Here is an 18367-nt window from a genome sequence, read left to right as displayed (position 1 = left end):
AACATTTTTGTGAATTACATTTCAGCCCTTGTGCTTGTTTGGGTTAGGGCTCCAGCAACCAAAATCATAAATATCTCTCGTATTGGCAGAAATTCACATGCAATGGGTTACTGACAGTAGTACATGCTGAAGACTGACTTCCACTTAGGCTGTGAGACAGGAGCGTATTTTGCCTGTCGAAACTATGCACAGGCATGTGTGGACTGTTTCAGAATAGTATCTGGGTTATGTCCAGTTATATTCAGCAGCTACACCAAGCACAGGCTGTGGAGCACATCTAGATTTGGTTATAGCGGCTCCCAAAGTTCATCTGCATCTCCATTCTTCTGTGTACGCTGAACAGAGGGGATGTTTCTGCTTTCAGAGTCTGCTAGGGTCTATAGCAGTCAAGATAAATGGATCATTTGCTGTCTGTTCGAACAAAGACTTGGATTTTCTGAAATCTGCAAATTGAACTCATATGTGTTGTCAGTCATACTTTAAGGGCCTCAGCATTTCAACACGAATAAAAGAAAAAAATAGAGCAAAGAAGCTAAATCAAGTTTAAAGATGGCTTGCATTAGAAAGCGTATTTTGATATCTTATTTAAACCCAATGAAATAGCAAAGATCGTTTGCCAGTTGGTACTACTACAAGCAGTTTAATTTCAAATGATCAATTTTAGGGCTAATCAGTGGTTTCTCAGTGCAATTATTAAGGAAGCAAAAGACAATTATATTTAGGATAATCAAGGTTATAGGGTAAACGGCAGGCTAACCAAAATAAAGACGTTTTTAAAATGTCATCTGAGCTTTTATCTGTATATATCAGTGTAATCCATATTTACACACATTAAGAAGAATTACAAAATTACAAAGACTAGTAGTATACTAACATCCGATGGCTTGTATTCATCTTGGGTCATTGACAGAAGCTGCAAAAAGCAATGCAAGGACAAATTATTAAAGAAGCATGGCTCAAGCATTAATAAGTTTAACTTTTTGAATACATGCATGCATATTTGCTGACTTTTGCAGATTTGCACTAAGAAATTCAGAAAGAATTCTTAAAAAGCCAGCAGAATTGTACACTATGCTCCATAAAATGATATTTAGTGTGCCATAGCATTGACATAACTTTACTGTATGTTCCTGTGAATTCTAAACCAAAACTGAGAATGTTGCATTGAAATCTTAGATACTAGGTCAAAGAATTAATCAGTATAGCATTATACTGATTAACTGCTTTCTAATGTCTTTCTAATGATCCAATGCTTAAAAACTAAGTTTTTAAATGATCATTAGAATCACTGTAATTATAAAAATACTTCCAATGAAATGTTTATAAAATGTGATATAAATGTAATATAAAATGTGATACCTCATTCATTTGCCAGCTCGTTTACCATTACTATTATTATGGCGGAGTTCTTGGGGCTTGAGTATATGTGGCTCGACAGAGTGTGTATATCCCAAATTTGACTGCAACTCATCAAATGAAATTTTGCACTGCAGCTGGTGAGGACAGATGGTAGAAAGCAGGACCTTTCCAGGAGTTTTTACACCAACTGCCCTACCTGCCCTGCTATAAATATCCAACAAGGGCACCAGTATGCTTGGAGGAAGGTAAGCTGGCAGTCCCCCCTTACCAATGACAGTGCTAATTAGTAGTCACAAGGCAGATCAGATCTTTACATCAGGATTTAGCTCCCTGACACACTTTCTAGCTGTTTTGCACAAAGGTAACGGCCTCATGCCAAAAGCCTGGCCCTAAACTTCTTAAATGGGGAAGCCAAAAACATAGAGCATGCTCCTCTTTTACTTTCTTACACTGGCTCTTGTTTTTGTTTTATTAATCTTTACAAAATATATTCCTACTCTGCCACACAGCCTCGATATTATATCTGATTTATATATTCACATGTGAAGATTTTCTTATTTGCAACCTATATAATGCTGCTTCCCTTAATTTCAAAGTAACTGTGATAAATTAACTGACTGACTGAAATACATTTAATGCAGAGACCCTTCCCCCTCCAGCCTTACTTTTCTCTCATCAGTTGTATAGTGGCTTGCATACCACAGACTGCGTCTTCTCTCCGCTGTCATTGGAATTGGGCTGCAGGCTATTTCTTTGTCATCTTCCCTGCTAACAGATTTCTCTTCGTCAGGCATCTGCTAAACAATACAAATGACAAGACTAGTTATAGCTCTCTAAAAAACAATCTTACCAGAGGAATTTAAATTTTCCCCTAATTGATGCTCCCTCTCCGAAGTATGTCTTTGAAACATCTTTTAGTGTCTAATGCACTCGATCTATGACAGATGACTCTTACTGAGATGACATTTTCAGAAATGATGACAGAGCTTTTCTGTAACTGCTAGTCTGTCAATGCCAAGATGTTTCCTGATAGTTACAAGACACCAGAATTACACAGACCTTCACAGACCACCTTACGATATAGTTATACCATAAGCTAGTATACAGATGTTTCATTTTCAAGGCAGTGTATTGAAAGAAAATTAATTCTTCTCATCTGCCTATATATGTGAAAAGCCAATTCTGCTTCACTAAACAACTGAAGAACTGAAAAGATCAAGACCTTCTGAGCATACTTATCTACCATTAAAGGCTAACCTAACTCACCAATCCATGCCTCAGTACCTAACAAAGTTGTTGGTGCTGGTCATCCATCTAGGCTCATCTAGTCTAGCTTCTGAGTCAAGCCATAAAAATACCTGTGTGTGCTTATGCTCATATGTAGGGCAAGATGACTGGAAAAAGCCAATATGGATTTACCAAGGCTAATCTGATTGCTACTTATGCTGAAACAGGCTTAGTGCATGAAGGGAGAGCTGTGGATGTCAGCTACCTTGTTTTAGCAAGGTATTTGACACACTGTCCCACAACATCTTTGCTGACAAGCTGGTAAAATATGGGCTTGACAGATGGATCACAAGATGGGTGGAGAACTGGCTAGACTGTCTTGCTCAAAGTGGGGAAATGGCTCAAAGTCAAAATGGTAGCCGGTCATGAGCAGAGTTCCTCAGGGACTGACAGTAGGTCTGGTACTATTCAGTATCTGCAAAACGATCTGGATGGAATGCACCCACACAAAGGTTGTGGATGACACTGAACTAGGAGGTGAGGTAGATGGGCCAGAAGGAAGAGCCACCATACAGAGACAGGCTAGAGATAGGCCAACAAAAAATGCACAAGGTTTACAAAGATCAATATAAAGTCCTGCATCTGGAATAAACCCACATAACAGTAAAGGCTGTAGACAGACTGTGTGGGGAGCATCTCTGTGGAATAGGCCCAGGGGCTCCTGGTGCACAGCAAGCTGAACATGAGCCAGCAGTGAACTCCAGCAGCAATGAAGGCAAACACGTCCTGGGCTGCATCAGCAAGAGTACTGCCAGCAGATCAAGGGATGTGATTATTCCACTGTACCTGGAAAGCGTCAGGCCATACCTGCAATTCAGTTCTGGCATCCCCCAGATCAAGAGAGACATAGAAAACCTGGAGAGGGTCCACTAGAAAATTGCCAAGATTATTAGAGGGTTGGAGAAGCTGAAGGATGCAGGAATTGGGGTTTTTTCAGCCTTCTGATACCTAAATTGTAGTTTTAAAGACAGAAGTACTCTTCTCACAGCAAGGCATGGTTACAGGACAAGAGGCTCAGGGCATAATTTGCTTCAGGGAAATGCCTTCTGGATATGAAAAAAAAAATTTTCACCATGAGAACAATTAATTACGGGCATTGGCTGCCTTTGCTGGAAACATCCAAGACTTGGACCTGGACAACCTAATCTGAGGCCCTGCTCTCACAAGAAGTTGGATCAGATGGTCTCCAGAGGTCCCTTCCAACCTGGACTGTTCTGTGACTCTGTGACTGTCTATGATCCACATGCTCTATTCCTTCACCTGTGACAGAAACTATTACCACTAGATTGCGGAGGATTGCTAACGCAGTGGTCTTAACTCCATCTTAATTCCATGGCCCAGCAGAGGTATGGGGCCTGAACATAGGTGTTATTACAGCACAGTGACAAGTGGGAGGCCTGGGTACATGTACATAAACAATGCCAGGTTACAGCTCCTCTTCAGGCTCCTCCAGACCTCTTCCTGCACTGTCCCTCTTTCTCCTGCAATCCTGAACTTCCCAGCTGAGCTGTCACAAAGCAGCAGAACCTTGCTGTTCATACCAGTGAGAGGAGGAAGCTCAGCCATGTGGTGCTAAAGGGAGGAAGGGGGTGCTCTGGAGCCAGTGGGCTGCATGTGAAAGCTGTGAGCACCTCCAGCACAGTGTTGCTCAGCAGGACTCACTGGCCCTGGGATACCATCCGGGAGAAGCTGCCACTACTGAAGTTACTCTGCTGTCTGCCTTTGTCCAATTTCTCATTTTGAACCTTAGACCTTGACCCTACTTTTTATTTTCATTACTATTTGCCCTCTCTACTTCCTTAGTTTTCTCGTTTCTCCTCTCCTCCCAAGACTTCATGTGGTTTTCAGAGTTTTGGCTCTGATGGAAATAATAAGTATTCAAAATTTCAGAGGAAGGTATGCAAGAACATAAAGTGAATATTATGGAATAATAGCAGCAGTGGCTATTCCACTCTGCCATCCATTAATACCTGGATGTTTATCTCAAAACTAGTAGGAATGGTGAGGATTGAAAGGTAGACTTACCTATGCTTCGAAGTACTGCTTTAAAAAACCTGTTTTCCTATGCAAAAACGTGCTGTAGTACTAAATGTACACACATGTGATTCTAATAAGAAATGAAAAGTGCTCAAGTCGGGTTCTACATTGCTGTTGAACTTACCAAAGCTCAACAAACTTTGAATTACCAAAACTCTGCTTCCTCTCATCACAACCTCCACCGGTATCAGTTCTTTAGAGTATTGAGCCAAATCCTCATTCGTACAGCTGTAAGGTCTTGCTTCATAAAACCACCCCTATTCAGCAAAGTACACAAGTGCTTGTGGAACCTGGAACCTGGGGCAAGGTCTTACTGACTTCAATAGGACCTAAGCGGAGGTTCAGGAACTTTGCTGAGCTGCAGCCAAAATACAGATTACACACCTGCTTTAGTAGCGTTCTTCTGAACTTACCTATTATTAACTACAAAACAGCTGGTCAAGTCCACTAATTGTCATATTTTATTTCAACCTGAATTATCTGTTTGTAAGGACTTAAGATTTTTCTTTCCTATTTTGTCCCTTCTACTTAGCAGACACTTGTATTTCTGCTTTAAATGAAGTCTTACTAAGTTGCCTTTTGGTTTGCAATAGAAATATCCATCTGCCCTGGTACTTGCTGTTTTACTTAAACTCTATCTACTGCCAACAAAGAGATACCTCATGGTGTAAAAGCTAGTTTTTGTCTGAACTTGAGGTGTTTCAAAGTCAGGGTCCCAAATTAGGATTTTAATGGGAACTAGCTGGTGGTAAGTGTTCTCATTGCTTATGCAAAATCAGTTGATGCAATAGAGTAAGAATAAACCAGGATGCTGGGCAGAAGTCTGCAAAGCTACCCATGGGAACAGGACATCCAAACATCCTATCTGGTTTTGAAATTCTCTCCATTCCAATCCTAAAAGTAAGGTCCTTTTTTTTTTAAATCTTGACTTAGATAAACAATGGTTATTAATTTAGTTTTACTTCTCAGAGGCAATGGTAGCACATTTCACATACGATTGTGTATTTATATTTGATTGTAAAAGGGCATTCTTAGCCAAACTGTAAGATGAAATAAACTGATTCTGTGCTTAAAATACTTGTCACTGCCATTTGAAACTTTAATATAAATGTGGACCATAAAGAACTGTTTATCAACAGCATTTAGTTTGGCACCAGGGTGACCAAAACAATACCAAAAGACCTAATATGTAGACAATGACTTTAGTAACATATTTTTAGCCTAAGAGACTATAGGGAAAGGTGGGAAATCTTGTTTTCTCTTTCTCAGATGAGAAAGAAGTCAGAAAACACAGTACTAGTCATATGATTGCAACTTGTGAGAGTCCTTTGACTTGTCTAATTCTTCCAGTTCCTCAACTACCTGAGCAACTCTCAAATGCCTCTTAATTCAAACAATTCTAAAAATTCTGTAAGAGGACTCTGCATTAAATTGCTGTAACTCTGTTGACTTCTGTACTATTCCTTACCACTCCCTGGGCAGAATGAATGGGCCTTATTCATATATTCAGTACTAGCAGCTAAAACTATGAGCTGAAATCTCCAGAGGCAGATTGCCTCTTCTTATTTGCAGAGGTAGAATTTCACAAGACTCAATGTTAGAACAAATCATGATCCAAAATAGTGGGCATAAGAAAAGCAAAATTTCCACTGACGGCCAAGGGCATTTTGCATGAGTAAGATCCATACAGAATCCCACACAGAGACCGTACACTGAAATCTCATACATGCCGTACTTTGACAGACTGTGGCACACACACAAAAAACTTCACCATGAAACTCAAGATTTGAAGTGGGCATTGTTCTTGTAAAATTGTTCATCAGCTGCAGTAGTCAGAGAGTCTCAAGAGCATCTGCCTCAGAGAGAAGTCCTGCTGCAATCCCGTGTCCACAGGAGGACCCCAAGATGCAATTCACACGAAAAGGAAAACATACCAGGTCTACATGTCTTACTCTGTTTTTAGAATCTGCTACGCCAGTATTATATTTAGCTTATGTACATCTTTTTAGCTGAATAAATATTTCCTTAGGCATAATCTATCATACACATTTTGTTCAAAACAGGTTTTGTTCAAGAGATTCTTTGGAATATTTCTAAGATGAGCCACTTTTTGCTGTACGTGACAGCAGTACACAGAGAACAACTGCTTTACACTAAACAGCACATAGCATATTGTCTTTGCCATCCATCCAACTATAGGTAGGTTAGTGATGAGATCCTAAATACAGTGTAACTCTGAAATCACTGGGGATTGCAAAGGCAGGTTATATACTTAGTTCCATAATGAATCAAATGCACCACAAATTCACAAGTCAAAAAACATTTAAATGAAACCTGGAATATAATTATTTCTGCATTTAAATAATTGAGAACGGAGTCTACCAGGAGAAAGCTAGTAAGAGAAAGATTAATTCCTGATCTATGGCACCACTAAAGGAAAAACAAAATACATATAGACAAAAAAAGGCCATAAGGAGAAAGTATGTAAAAGATGGTAAATTTTGCAAATCTCAGTATCTCTTTCTAATGACAAATACCTGCATCACTACATCCTGTGTATCAAAAATAAGCATTAATGCATGGGTATCATTTTCTTTACAATGTTCTGTTTTTTAAGTGTCCATTTCTCTTTGGAGGGAAGCATCACTCCCCGGGCATCTGAAGTTCCCATGGGAGTGCCAAAACTTTGTATTGCTGCTCATGCAGCCACGGGTTTGAGAGACATCAGCTTTTCTTATACTAATCTCTTTTAATACTCGCTTTAGCTCAATTGCTTAGAAAGCATCTCTAATTTGACTTGTTTCCAGTTCTCAGAGACTGATTTTAGTCTTATGCGAATATCCATCTCAGACAACACAAGTAGTCTAAAAGAAAGAAGTGCAGGCAAGTCCAGTATAGTTCCTCTCTAGTCCCTGGAGGAACTTGCAGGATTCACTCTATCCTGAGACAGACAGGCCCATTTCTCTCCACTGAAAAAAGCACAGTAACTAACATAGACCCAGCACCAAACTTTAAGATGGTGAAAGTTGGATGAAAACAACCTGGGTACTGTAAATGAATTCCCAGAGATGCTGAGATCACACAGCTCCCACTAGCTGCATTTCACATGTGGTTACTCCTCTGTGAGTAGTTCTCATGATTTTACTACGCAGTTTGTGAGATGTGAAGTTTTAGTTATAGCCCCAGTGCTAAAATCATATTATTATTTGGAAATCTCAGTTTTCCCTTAAGGAAAAAAAAAGCAAGTTTCCAGCTGCTGCAGCTGCAGAAAAAAATAATAGAAAAAAACCCCTAAAAGAACCCAATGCCAGAGGGCACTGGACCACAATCTTTTAAAACCTTGCGACTTTGGAAAAGCCAGTCTTAAGATTTCTGGAAACTTGAGACACGATTTTTTAATAACTCAAGCTGACAGTTCTGGCACCATTCATCTTTTATTATGAAGCCCAATATATGCAAACCCTAAATATCAGACATCCCAATTCAGAGGTGATGTAATTTGTCGGCCTTTTTAAATGTTAAACTGTTACATAATCCGTTATATGAAGACACACCCTTAAAATAAGAAAACCTTCAACATTTTCACTTGCTACTGCAAACTCCACTAATTCACCACTCACTCATGAGTATTTTCATCCTGGTTTACAGCACTGCTAAACCTGAACTCTAAAACTCATGTCAAGCCTCAGATTATCAGGACATTAAAACAAATAATGCTTAGGATCATCCTCTTTATACTTCCAGTTTCTACGCTTTTAAGATACCCTTGGGTTCTTATATTCCCTTTTTCCTCTGAAACTGGAAGAAGTAAAAATTTACTTTTTGTCTCCTTTTTCTCTTGCTCTTAAATGAAAACTGGGATATTCACTCAGGCACACAGATTCAGGAGGAAAAGTTTTAAGAAAATTTTTCTCTATCTATGATAAAATAGCAAATCTCTGTCTTGTCTAGCAGTATCCCGTGCCAGCCTCTATCCTCCCTCAGTCCTGCTAGACAAGCCCTGGGTGTTTGCCTTCTATTCGATAGCACCTACACTACTTCATATGGATATTGGCTTTCCAAATCAGAGTAAGTGTTAATGCTCTGCCATCGTAGTCCCTACATAAATAGTCCTGCTGACTTTAAGAAGAATATCCATGTAACTGCTGCAAGATCAGACTCTTGAAGACACTTATCAAAAAGACCGAATTCAAGGTACCAGCTTGCACTTGCTGCCTATTTCCCTTAACTTTCTTGAATGTTTGCACCTCTGTTAGCAAGTATCTGCACTGGCCAGTCTCACAGTCATTAGCGCTAAAAAAGAGAAAGAAGTTACCCTTACAATGGGCTCTTGTAGCCAAAGACGGATAAGAGTTGCGAGGGTGTAGTACATCACCAGCAGTAAGATTGGATTAGCATGATGATACCAATGTAACTCTTGATTTTTGATGATCATCCAAGTGCTTGAGCAGTTTGTCTGAGTAAGAGAAGTCACACCGAACAACCTGTGGATAGAAAAACCCAACAGAGTTAGAGAATAAACACCAACTCTTACAATGTTTAAAAATTTTTTTCAGTAATTTTTGCTTACCTATAGTACTGATTGCTCTGTTCAAAAACAGTATTTGCCTTCTTATCTAAAATGCAGTGCATATTTTCATTCCACAATATTTAGTGAAAAGGAATGGTTTTTGCACTTGGTTTTCAACATAAAAAATGGGAGTATAATATTACATCTACCATGTCCAATGTGAAAACTTTAAATGACCTGTGCCCTGTAGGTCCAGAGCTACAGAAAAAGGGGAGAGAAAATCTGGCTGCAAGGCCATTTGGCAAATCACAGCAACATGACATTTCAGATTTAGCAAACTGACATACAACACCATTCCACTCACTCCGCCAGGACAGAGGTGTAAAGTACATCTCCTCAGCGCATTGAACAGCTTACTGATTTTTTTTTTTAAAGCTAATACTATTAATAATTTGCTATCTAATTATGCAAATACTTATAAACATACAGAGCTCCACTGAATTCATAGGTATTGTGAACAGAAAAGGAAAATATTCAGAAAGGCAATTGTTCTGGACGATCAAATCATTAAGGAAAAAAAAAGAAGAAAAATTAATTCCATAATTACTATTGATGTAGTTGCAGTATTATTATCAATGATATGAGATATTTGACTATTTCTGGAAAAACTGGGATCTCACTATATTTCTATCAAGTAAGAAACTTATGTTGGAAAAAACACTTAAGAATAAAAAAAAAATCCCCAACATTTTAAATTTAAGACAAGATGTTAGATGCTTTGTAGATGTGTTAGATGCTGAAACAAAGCTAGTAGGAAGTCAAAATTAATCTGGTTCTTTCAGTGTAAAATATTTTGCAGAGTTCCAAAGATAGGGCACAGAGTTACCAGAACCATATGTCAGTATTCATTATAAACAGTTTTGTTTTATTGACAAAGCTTTTTCTTCCACAATGTGTATGAAAGTTTTCAGGTTTTACAAGAAATAGATTTGATTCTAAGAGAAGTTTAAGGAGAACTATTTCTTGATAGAAAAAAACCCCAAACTATTGTTACTCTGAAAGAGTAAACCAAATACATTTTAAAAAAGTTTTTCTGCTGGGGGATTTAATCGTAAATAGTAAATGTTTGAAAGATTACTTCTTCCTTTACCTAGTAAGATCCAACATGAAAGGGTGAATGAATACAAAGAATGATATTCAACAGAGATGTACTGCCTGAAATCTGCCCTTTGGATGCTATAGAGTGAAAAGAACATGAAAAAGGAGAGGTTATACCTGTTCGTTCACTGGGGGGTTGTGGCATGGGTATAATACCATTAACTGCCAGAACTAGAGCTCTGTAGCATTTTATTAAACAATTTATCAGCCCTCACTTCTCGTTCTGATTGTCAACATGAGCCAAAGGCTATAAACTTTAAGACTTCTCAGAGCTTTTGGGTGGATCCAAGTTTGGAAAAGAAAAAAAAAAAGATCCTGCATACAAAATAAATTCCTGTAACTTAAAGGAGCTGACAGAGCTGCGTTTGGAGTTGACCCAGATTCAAACTTCCGTAGCATCCAAGCACATTCGGGGCTGGTGTTACGGTTTGGCTCCATCTGACTGAAATTCACACTGGATTGTATTCTGTTCATATTTCTGGCAGCGTAGGGGAACATCTTGTTTTGTCTGTTTTCCTCTCTGCCAACTGACTTGTAAATTTTGCCCATCAATGATCAGTGTTGTTGAGTTCTTATTAGTTTCATCTTCTACCTCTATTTCACAACACATCCCTCCATCTTTGGTTCATTTTAATCTTGTCTATGTATGCACAGTACGAATCACCCTATTTCTGTTTCACAAACATATCAGAATCAGAGTGAAATCCAATTCTTACTGAAGTAAGAAGTCTTTCCATTGACAGTGAGTGATGAATATTTCCTACAGAAATGAGGGAAAGACCAGTTTCTGAAGGTCCTTGGACCCTTTTGCCAAGCAGACACAATCTTCGTATCACATATTCCATTCCTATAGTACCTAGCATTATGTACTGTAACTATAGTCTCAAAACCTTGTGTTTTACTTTTATCTCCACTGAAGAAACATTCTACATAATCCTACCAGTTAGGAAATTTTATTATGTTTCAGTTAAATCCTCATTCTGTTAGTTTCATTGGCTTGCTTCAAATTATCCATACGTTATACTATTGGACTTAATTCTGCTCCCTTCTGGTCCTGCATTCACCAAATACACATAAGTTACAATGGATCTCTTCCCTCTTAATTGCCACCTGACCAGCCATGTATTTATTTAACCCATTTCACATTGTCTCATAAATCATGAATCTAGAGGAACTGCTCCTCATTTCTGAATTCTCCTTGGTTTTTGAGACTTGCTAGTCACAAAGGTACTCAACACAACGTTCCCCGTCTACCAAGTTCAAAATGCACTGACGTCTTGGGAATGCTCATTCTGTCTGTTCTGGCCTCCAATAAGGTTACAAGTTGCTATTCATTCAATATTTATGCTTCATCATTATCTTCAATGAGAACTGCTGGTGCGGAACATCTTTCAGAGGCACAGAGACATCTTCTCTTTCAAAGCTTTTAAATGCACAGGAATGACTGCCATAAAACGTATAAGCATTTACAGTAAGCAACATATATTAGGGTATTATTCAGTTCTGCATACTTCATTCCACAAAGATGCCTTTACATTCCGTATTGATCACAATCAGCTATATTTGTGCCCAACTCCGATCTTACCGTGACTTTGTCTTAGACAATATACATGTATACCATCAGCAAAGTCAGAATGACTCCTAAGTGGGGGAAACCAGATGCCAAACAAGACAAGCATATGCATGTCTGGATACAGAAGACAAATAAAACAAATACTGAGCGAGTATTTCCATTTCCACTAATGGAAATACTTTGCTTTTCAAAAGACTGCATGTAATGTCAAAAACAACTGGAGGTTTGCAAGATGTAATAGATTAATCTTTCTATTCTCGCAAAGAAGCAAAAATTGTGTTTTTCAAAGTCCTCCTCAGTATTCTGAAAAATGCATTTTATTTAAAAAAAAAAAGTATAGTAGAAATCATTTGGAAAATTTTAGAAATTATAAAGGGCCAAGAGGAACTTGAATGTCTAACTGAGGAATGCTCTGAAACAACACAATGAAAAACAGTTCTTAAAATAAAGGTGATATATTTTTGTCCAGTTCCTACTCTATAAGCTTGTTTTCCCAGCAAAGCTTCCTACTGAATCTGTGAATCATCTTCCTGGCAGATGCACTTTCATCTTTTGTGACTCCCTGACAAAGCTGTAAGCTGTGACCATAAAAAAACCCAACAACTTTTTATATCAGTCTAGCATTGAAAATCAGAAAAGCAATTTCAATTTTAATTGAAAACAGAAAAACAAATTCCTTTTGCACCCACAGATATTTGACCTAAGGAGCTGCTGAAGTACCACATTTTATTACTGCATTATGTACATTGCTAAAACTTCTCCAGCATGCATTCTTTAATTATTATATTAATTATAGTATAAGAATTGGTGTTAGTAATTAGTCATGGTATTAAATATGAACAAAAATGGTTACATAAACCAAAAAATTAAATATATCTCATATACAGGACTATCAAACACAGTAATTACAGATCTGTTAGGTCTGTGAATTTTGCCTCCAGTAAAAACGATCTGGAACATTTTTCTTTGTAAAAATATATTTGTCAGTTCAGATCCTGCGCGTACTGATGCTTTAGATGTTGATTTCAGACCAGGATTTGCCTCATAATTTTCAAGGCCAGGAAGGGAAGTAATAATTCTGACTTCCTGCACAATGTAGGACATGCAATAATTCTTGTATTGAACAAATAACTTGTGGTTGAATTACAGTTTATAGTTCAGAAAGGCATCCAATCTTGATTTCAAATGATAGCAAATCTTCTACTGCCTTATTATTTTCTACCGCATTTAGTTTCTATAATAGTTTTGTCTAGATGAGATTTCCAGTTGCTGCATCTTCCTGCAACTCTGTGTACTACTTTACATACTACTTTTCACCACGCAACAGAGCAGGAGTCATTTTCCCATATCTTCTCTGAGCTTCACTATTTATAGCAACCTCATGCAATGATCCAGAACAAGCGTCTACAGTCCATCTCCATCGCACTGCACAGCTTTCCCCTCTTTGTACAGCCTAGGGGTCACACTTGGACACCACCCAAATGTAGAAGCCTACATCTACATGCTTATCCAAATACACTCGGGCTTCTTTGGACAGTTTAACATCAGTTAGGAAACAAGTGAAAGCTGTTTTATTGCTGCAGTATTAGACCTGCAATTTCTAAACTGGTCAGTGCAAAATCTTGATGCACTAATACACAAAACCGAGGGGAAAAAAATTCAAGGACAGTTAAAGCTTCCTTTTTTTTTTTCTCCCAAGTAATACCTGCTGCCTTGTCTTCCTAAGGAACTGTTTCATCTCTTTTGTCTTCCCAGCATTGAGTGAGCATGCTGGCCAGTTCCACAAAACATCAACAGAGGAGCACGAGATAAAAATGGCACTAAATTCCTCTGAGCTACCTGAAAATGTCTGACTGGTAAGAGGAGGAGATGGAGATGGAGATGGAGATGGAGATGGAGATGGAGATGGAGATGGAGATGAAGATGGAGATGGAGATGGAGATGGAGATGGAAGTAGAGGTGGAGATGCAGATGGAAGTAGAGGTGGAGAGAGGAGAAGAGAGTCCCACCACATGACACGCTTTGGAGGCAGAGAGAGAAATCCTGAATTCATGACTACCAATGTGCACCACAAATATTTGGAGATTTAGAAAATCCAATTTAAATGAAAGTGAACTTAATATCTTAGGGTTTTTTTTTTTTACTTTAACTTGCCTGAAAGAACTTGGGGTGAGACTGTGCTGAAATTCTGACTGAGTTTGAGAGCTGTTTCATTTGTTTAAGGACTGGGAACAAAAATTACACAAATGGTGTCACTTTAGTGACAGAAGCAATTGCCTTGCATACAGCACTGATGAATATGCATCAAAATATATTAATGTAACAAAAACATTCATGTTTTCTGCAGAAAGCCTCCAAGGTAATAACTTACAATGTTTTACAGACTCAATTCTGACTCACTAAGCGGAAGCTAAAGACATACAACAGCTTTTCTCATGAGTCTGCCCTAACACCTGACAATGTGCAAACCACACATAAAAAATTCATTCAGTGCTTTCGATCAAAGAGGATGTGAAGTGATTCACAGTGGCAGGAAAGTGTCTGTTATCATGTCCTATTGATTACATTTCCTCTGAAGGGTCTGAGAGTGCAGTGGATTCTCAGTCTCCATTTGCTCAACCTCACTAGACTAATTACAAATGCTCCTGAGTTTGCATGCCGCTTTGTTTTATCCTTGTATATGCTAGCCAGGTAACAATGTATGGTGACTGAAATTGTCTGGTTTTGCTTCACTGGCAAACATATAAAAGCTTAAAACTGCACGCAGAATTGTCAAGCATTTTCCTAAACACCGCTTATTACAAATCATTCTGGTCAGAGATGTAAGACTACGTCAATAAAATAACTGCATATGTTAATATCATGACATAGCTTTAAATGCTCTTCATTCATAAAAAATAAGGAAAAGAAAGAATTTTGGATAGCCTAAGAAATATTAAAAGACTGGAGATAAGAAAGAAAGGAAGCAAGAGTTCTCCCAATACACTCAGTTTCCTGGTTTACATTCTTAAACATTCTTTTTCAAGGTGATAGGGCCAAAAACCAGAGTGAAATCAGCTAACTGGGTGGAAAAGGGAAGAAAGGAAATCTGTCTAGCTATTCCATGCCATGCTACATCATTTGTTAGAAGCCAGAAGCTACTGTTTCCGTAGGATGTAAAGGCAGGATGTTTGAAATCCCAGACCAAATGTGATCGTGCTATCTTTTATCAAGGGAAGCAACAACAATGTGCATCTTTACTGAGAATTGTGCATTTGGTTTAATGAGAATGAAAATATATCCGTAACAGGAGGAATAATCTGGAGATTTTAGGCACGAGTGTAATGTGTATTGTAATGCTTATCTCTTTTTAAAGACAACCATGCCAATTTCTTTAAGGTTACTAAATGTAGTTTTAGAGGTTGGGGGGTGTTTAGGTGGCATTGATTTGGAAATTGCAGATCTCATATTGTAGCAGTACTACACCACTGATTTTAATGGGTAATTACAACACTGAGAATACTTGCAAGTTACGGTCTCACCTCCAGAGTTGCTTTGACAATGGGCAACAGAAAGGTACGGAGATCTGCCAGTATGGAAGAATAATCCTTTTTTTAACTTTCTCACACATAGCTGCTACTACGAGGACGTATACTGCACCATGAGCTATGTATACTGCAATATCAGATCTATATTGTACCATAATACAAAATCAAGATGGACTTCGGGAATGGAGAACTCAAAATAAACTATGGTTTTAATAATGTACTTACAACACTAACACGCACAGGGTTTTGTGGAAAATTAACAAATCACAGATGATACCTTATAATTTCCAAGACTTTTTTACAGCTATTTCAAGCCTTCTTCATCCAAATATTCCTGTTATTGCATGCAACATTTTCTCTTTATCCACAATAAGCTGGATGTACATTACAAATACTGACTGATTTAAGCAGGAAAGATTATTTCACAGGACTTGCTTCCTGTTTCAGGAAAAGATTTACCATAGACTAATAAAATAAAATAAAACAATGATGCAAGTCTGCAACTCTCTGACATGGTAGCAGGCTGGAAATTAAATCCAGAACAGGGCAATGAAGATTACAGTTTGAAGAAATGTCTGCATCAAGCCACTTCAGGAGCTGCATTTCCTGATGTAGTATTTAGGATTAGAGGAATTTTTTGCTGGGGCCAGTACATATTGGATGGTTATTCACAGCAATAGCATCAGAGACTTCCACTGTGCTGGATCGGATTTGGGGAATCCATCTTTGTAGAACTTCTGAATTTCTGTTGGATTTTATCAACTGTCTGAATCTTTATGTCATCTGGATATCTTCTATTGCATATTTATTTCACTTTCCTCACATGGAAGGCGAGGGGAGTGGTGCCTACATGTCTGGGGTAGGAGACTATCAAGATTAACTAACATTTGAATGGCTGAGCCCTAAATGGAGATGCTAGAAGTGGCCATACAAGAGAGGAAAAGAAAAGGGAAGAAGAAGAGAAGAAGAAGAAGAGGAGAGGAGAGACGAGAGCAGAGAAAGGAACAACAGAGTTTATATACAAAAAGAGAAATTTAACAACAGGAAATCCCCAGAAATGGTGAAAAAAAGTGTAGCCTTTTTGGGGGGGAGGGGAGTGGGGGGTGGTGTTAGAAATCCTCTTTTCCTGGGGAAAAGAGGGCTGACATACAGGGAGAAAAGGCAAAACTTCATGTTTCACAGGACAAGCCCCAAAAGATCGAGACTGATGGAGAAGAGTACTTGAAATACTGAAAGGGCTATGTCCCTGTAAGCATTGCTTGAAGAGTGAACCTTTTTTCAAACATTGACTTAAAGGAGGTACATACTCTTGTCGAATTGGAAAATGCTCTGGGGAGAAGAGGGGGGAAGGAGTGGAAAGAATTAAAAAATAAATTAGCAAACAGAAAATATCATTTCCACACAGCCCTCCTAAAAGTTAGGAGTCCCCCATTCACACAAGCCATCCTGTTGAGTTTTCTGTACTTGGATGGCAGAGCTACACACAAGTTATGATCCATAAAATTATATCCGTAAAGTCTCTTCCAAGGGAATCCTGTGAGCTACCCCACTCCCCCCAGTACATCATTTGGCTATACACCCAAAGAAATACATGCCATTGGAAAGGACTCAGCCGGTCCCGTGGTACCTCCAGGCCCATCCTTGCCTTCCAGAAGTTTGTTACTCTCTAGGCTATAGGCTGGGAATTCAGACCACACCGGGGCTAATGCTCGAGGGTATGCTGAACTGACACAACATTTTTACAGAAATAGCAACACAGGCAGGAAAGAAGTGGGAAAGTTGGCTGAAATGCATTAAGCACCCCAAAGAATTAGAGTTAAGATGAGCAGGAGGCATTTGGTTTCACATGGCTTTTTAAGAGGAAAAAAAAAATGATCGGGAAAATTGGCATTTGCCTTTCCAAATCACATTATTTAGAAGATTCCACAGAGAAGGAGCTGATCATTCATGCCTTCTCCTCAGCTCAGCAGGACAACTGTGTAGGAAGATATTGCAGACACAAACCTCAGTCCACAGCTGGACTGAAGTTATTAAATTTATCCATTTCAGAGTGATACAAGCTTTAAAAAGCATTGCAAGTATTTTTAGCACTTAAAAGCTCTAGATCCTGCTTTGGTTCAGACTTGGATAATTCAGAACTGGCTAAGTGGAACTGTGCCATATTAACAATAACACAAAAATCTGATGTTTGGGTTGAGAAGTATTATGATAAATTTCAGCTTAACAGTTAATAACTTTTTTGGAAATACCTGAAAATGTAGACTAAGACTGGAAGTGTTTTCCTTCAGAGTGTTGCTATCACAACGCTGTAATACAGGCATACACACTGTGAATATAGGCTTGGTGAGTAAGTAGATCATTCTAACTTTTGTTTTAATGTCATCATATTTCTGTAGCTCTTTAGCAGATGTCTATGTACTTTTTTTTCTACCAAGTCTTGGTTTCCATAGCTTGTATTGGATCAAAGCTTTTCTGGCAATGACAAAACCAGCCCTGGTATATCTTCCACCCTCTTCTGAACATCAGTGACTTTTCTTTTAAAGGAAAACTAATTTCAAATGCACATCTATTGCATGAGAAACCTCATGAAAAAATAAGTAATTTAAAACTTGTGTGCTAATATCATCCATATAATGAGGACAGAGAGAAATTATGAGCCATTAATCCAGGAAGCTATAGAGGAGAAAGGATAGCTTTAAGGGTTGTGAATAACAGAAAAGCTTGCAAAAACTGTAAATGCAACACAAATCTTAATTCAGGGAGAACAAAATGACCATATAAGCAGCCGCAATAAAATCACTTTGCTCTCAAGTGAATTAACAACTTTAAAACAGGATGTTAAATAGTATCTGCTATATAACCTGTTTTTTTTTAAAGTAACCAGATAATGGAATTTTCTCTGAGACTATGTGACTG

The 18367-nt window shown here is 38.3% G+C and overlaps 1 protein-coding gene across 1 annotated transcript in view; it reads right to left on the bottom strand.

Annotated features, from left to right (window-relative positions):
• PIEZO2 (piezo-type mechanosensitive ion channel component 2) overlaps positions 1-18367 on the bottom strand; it is a 270740-nt gene that overhangs the window by 97643 nt on the left and 154730 nt on the right. Inside the window, exons 9-11 of the mRNA XM_009318585.1 lie at positions 9005-9167; positions 2025-2156; positions 875-913 (exon numbers count right to left, since the gene is read on the bottom strand). Coding sequence (XP_009316860.1) covers positions 875-913; positions 2025-2156; positions 9005-9167 — 334 coding nt within the window. The remainder of the gene's footprint in view (positions 1-874; positions 914-2024; positions 2157-9004; positions 9168-18367) is intronic.

This window comes from Pygoscelis adeliae, unplaced genomic scaffold, assembly GCF_000699105.1.
Source record: "Pygoscelis adeliae isolate BGI_AS28 unplaced genomic scaffold, ASM69910v1 Scaffold42, whole genome shotgun sequence".
NCBI classification, from domain to species: Eukaryota; Metazoa; Chordata; class Aves; order Sphenisciformes; family Spheniscidae; genus Pygoscelis; species Pygoscelis adeliae.
The sequence above is the reverse complement of the archived record's forward strand: the minus strand, read 5'-3'. Positions and strand labels throughout refer to the sequence as shown.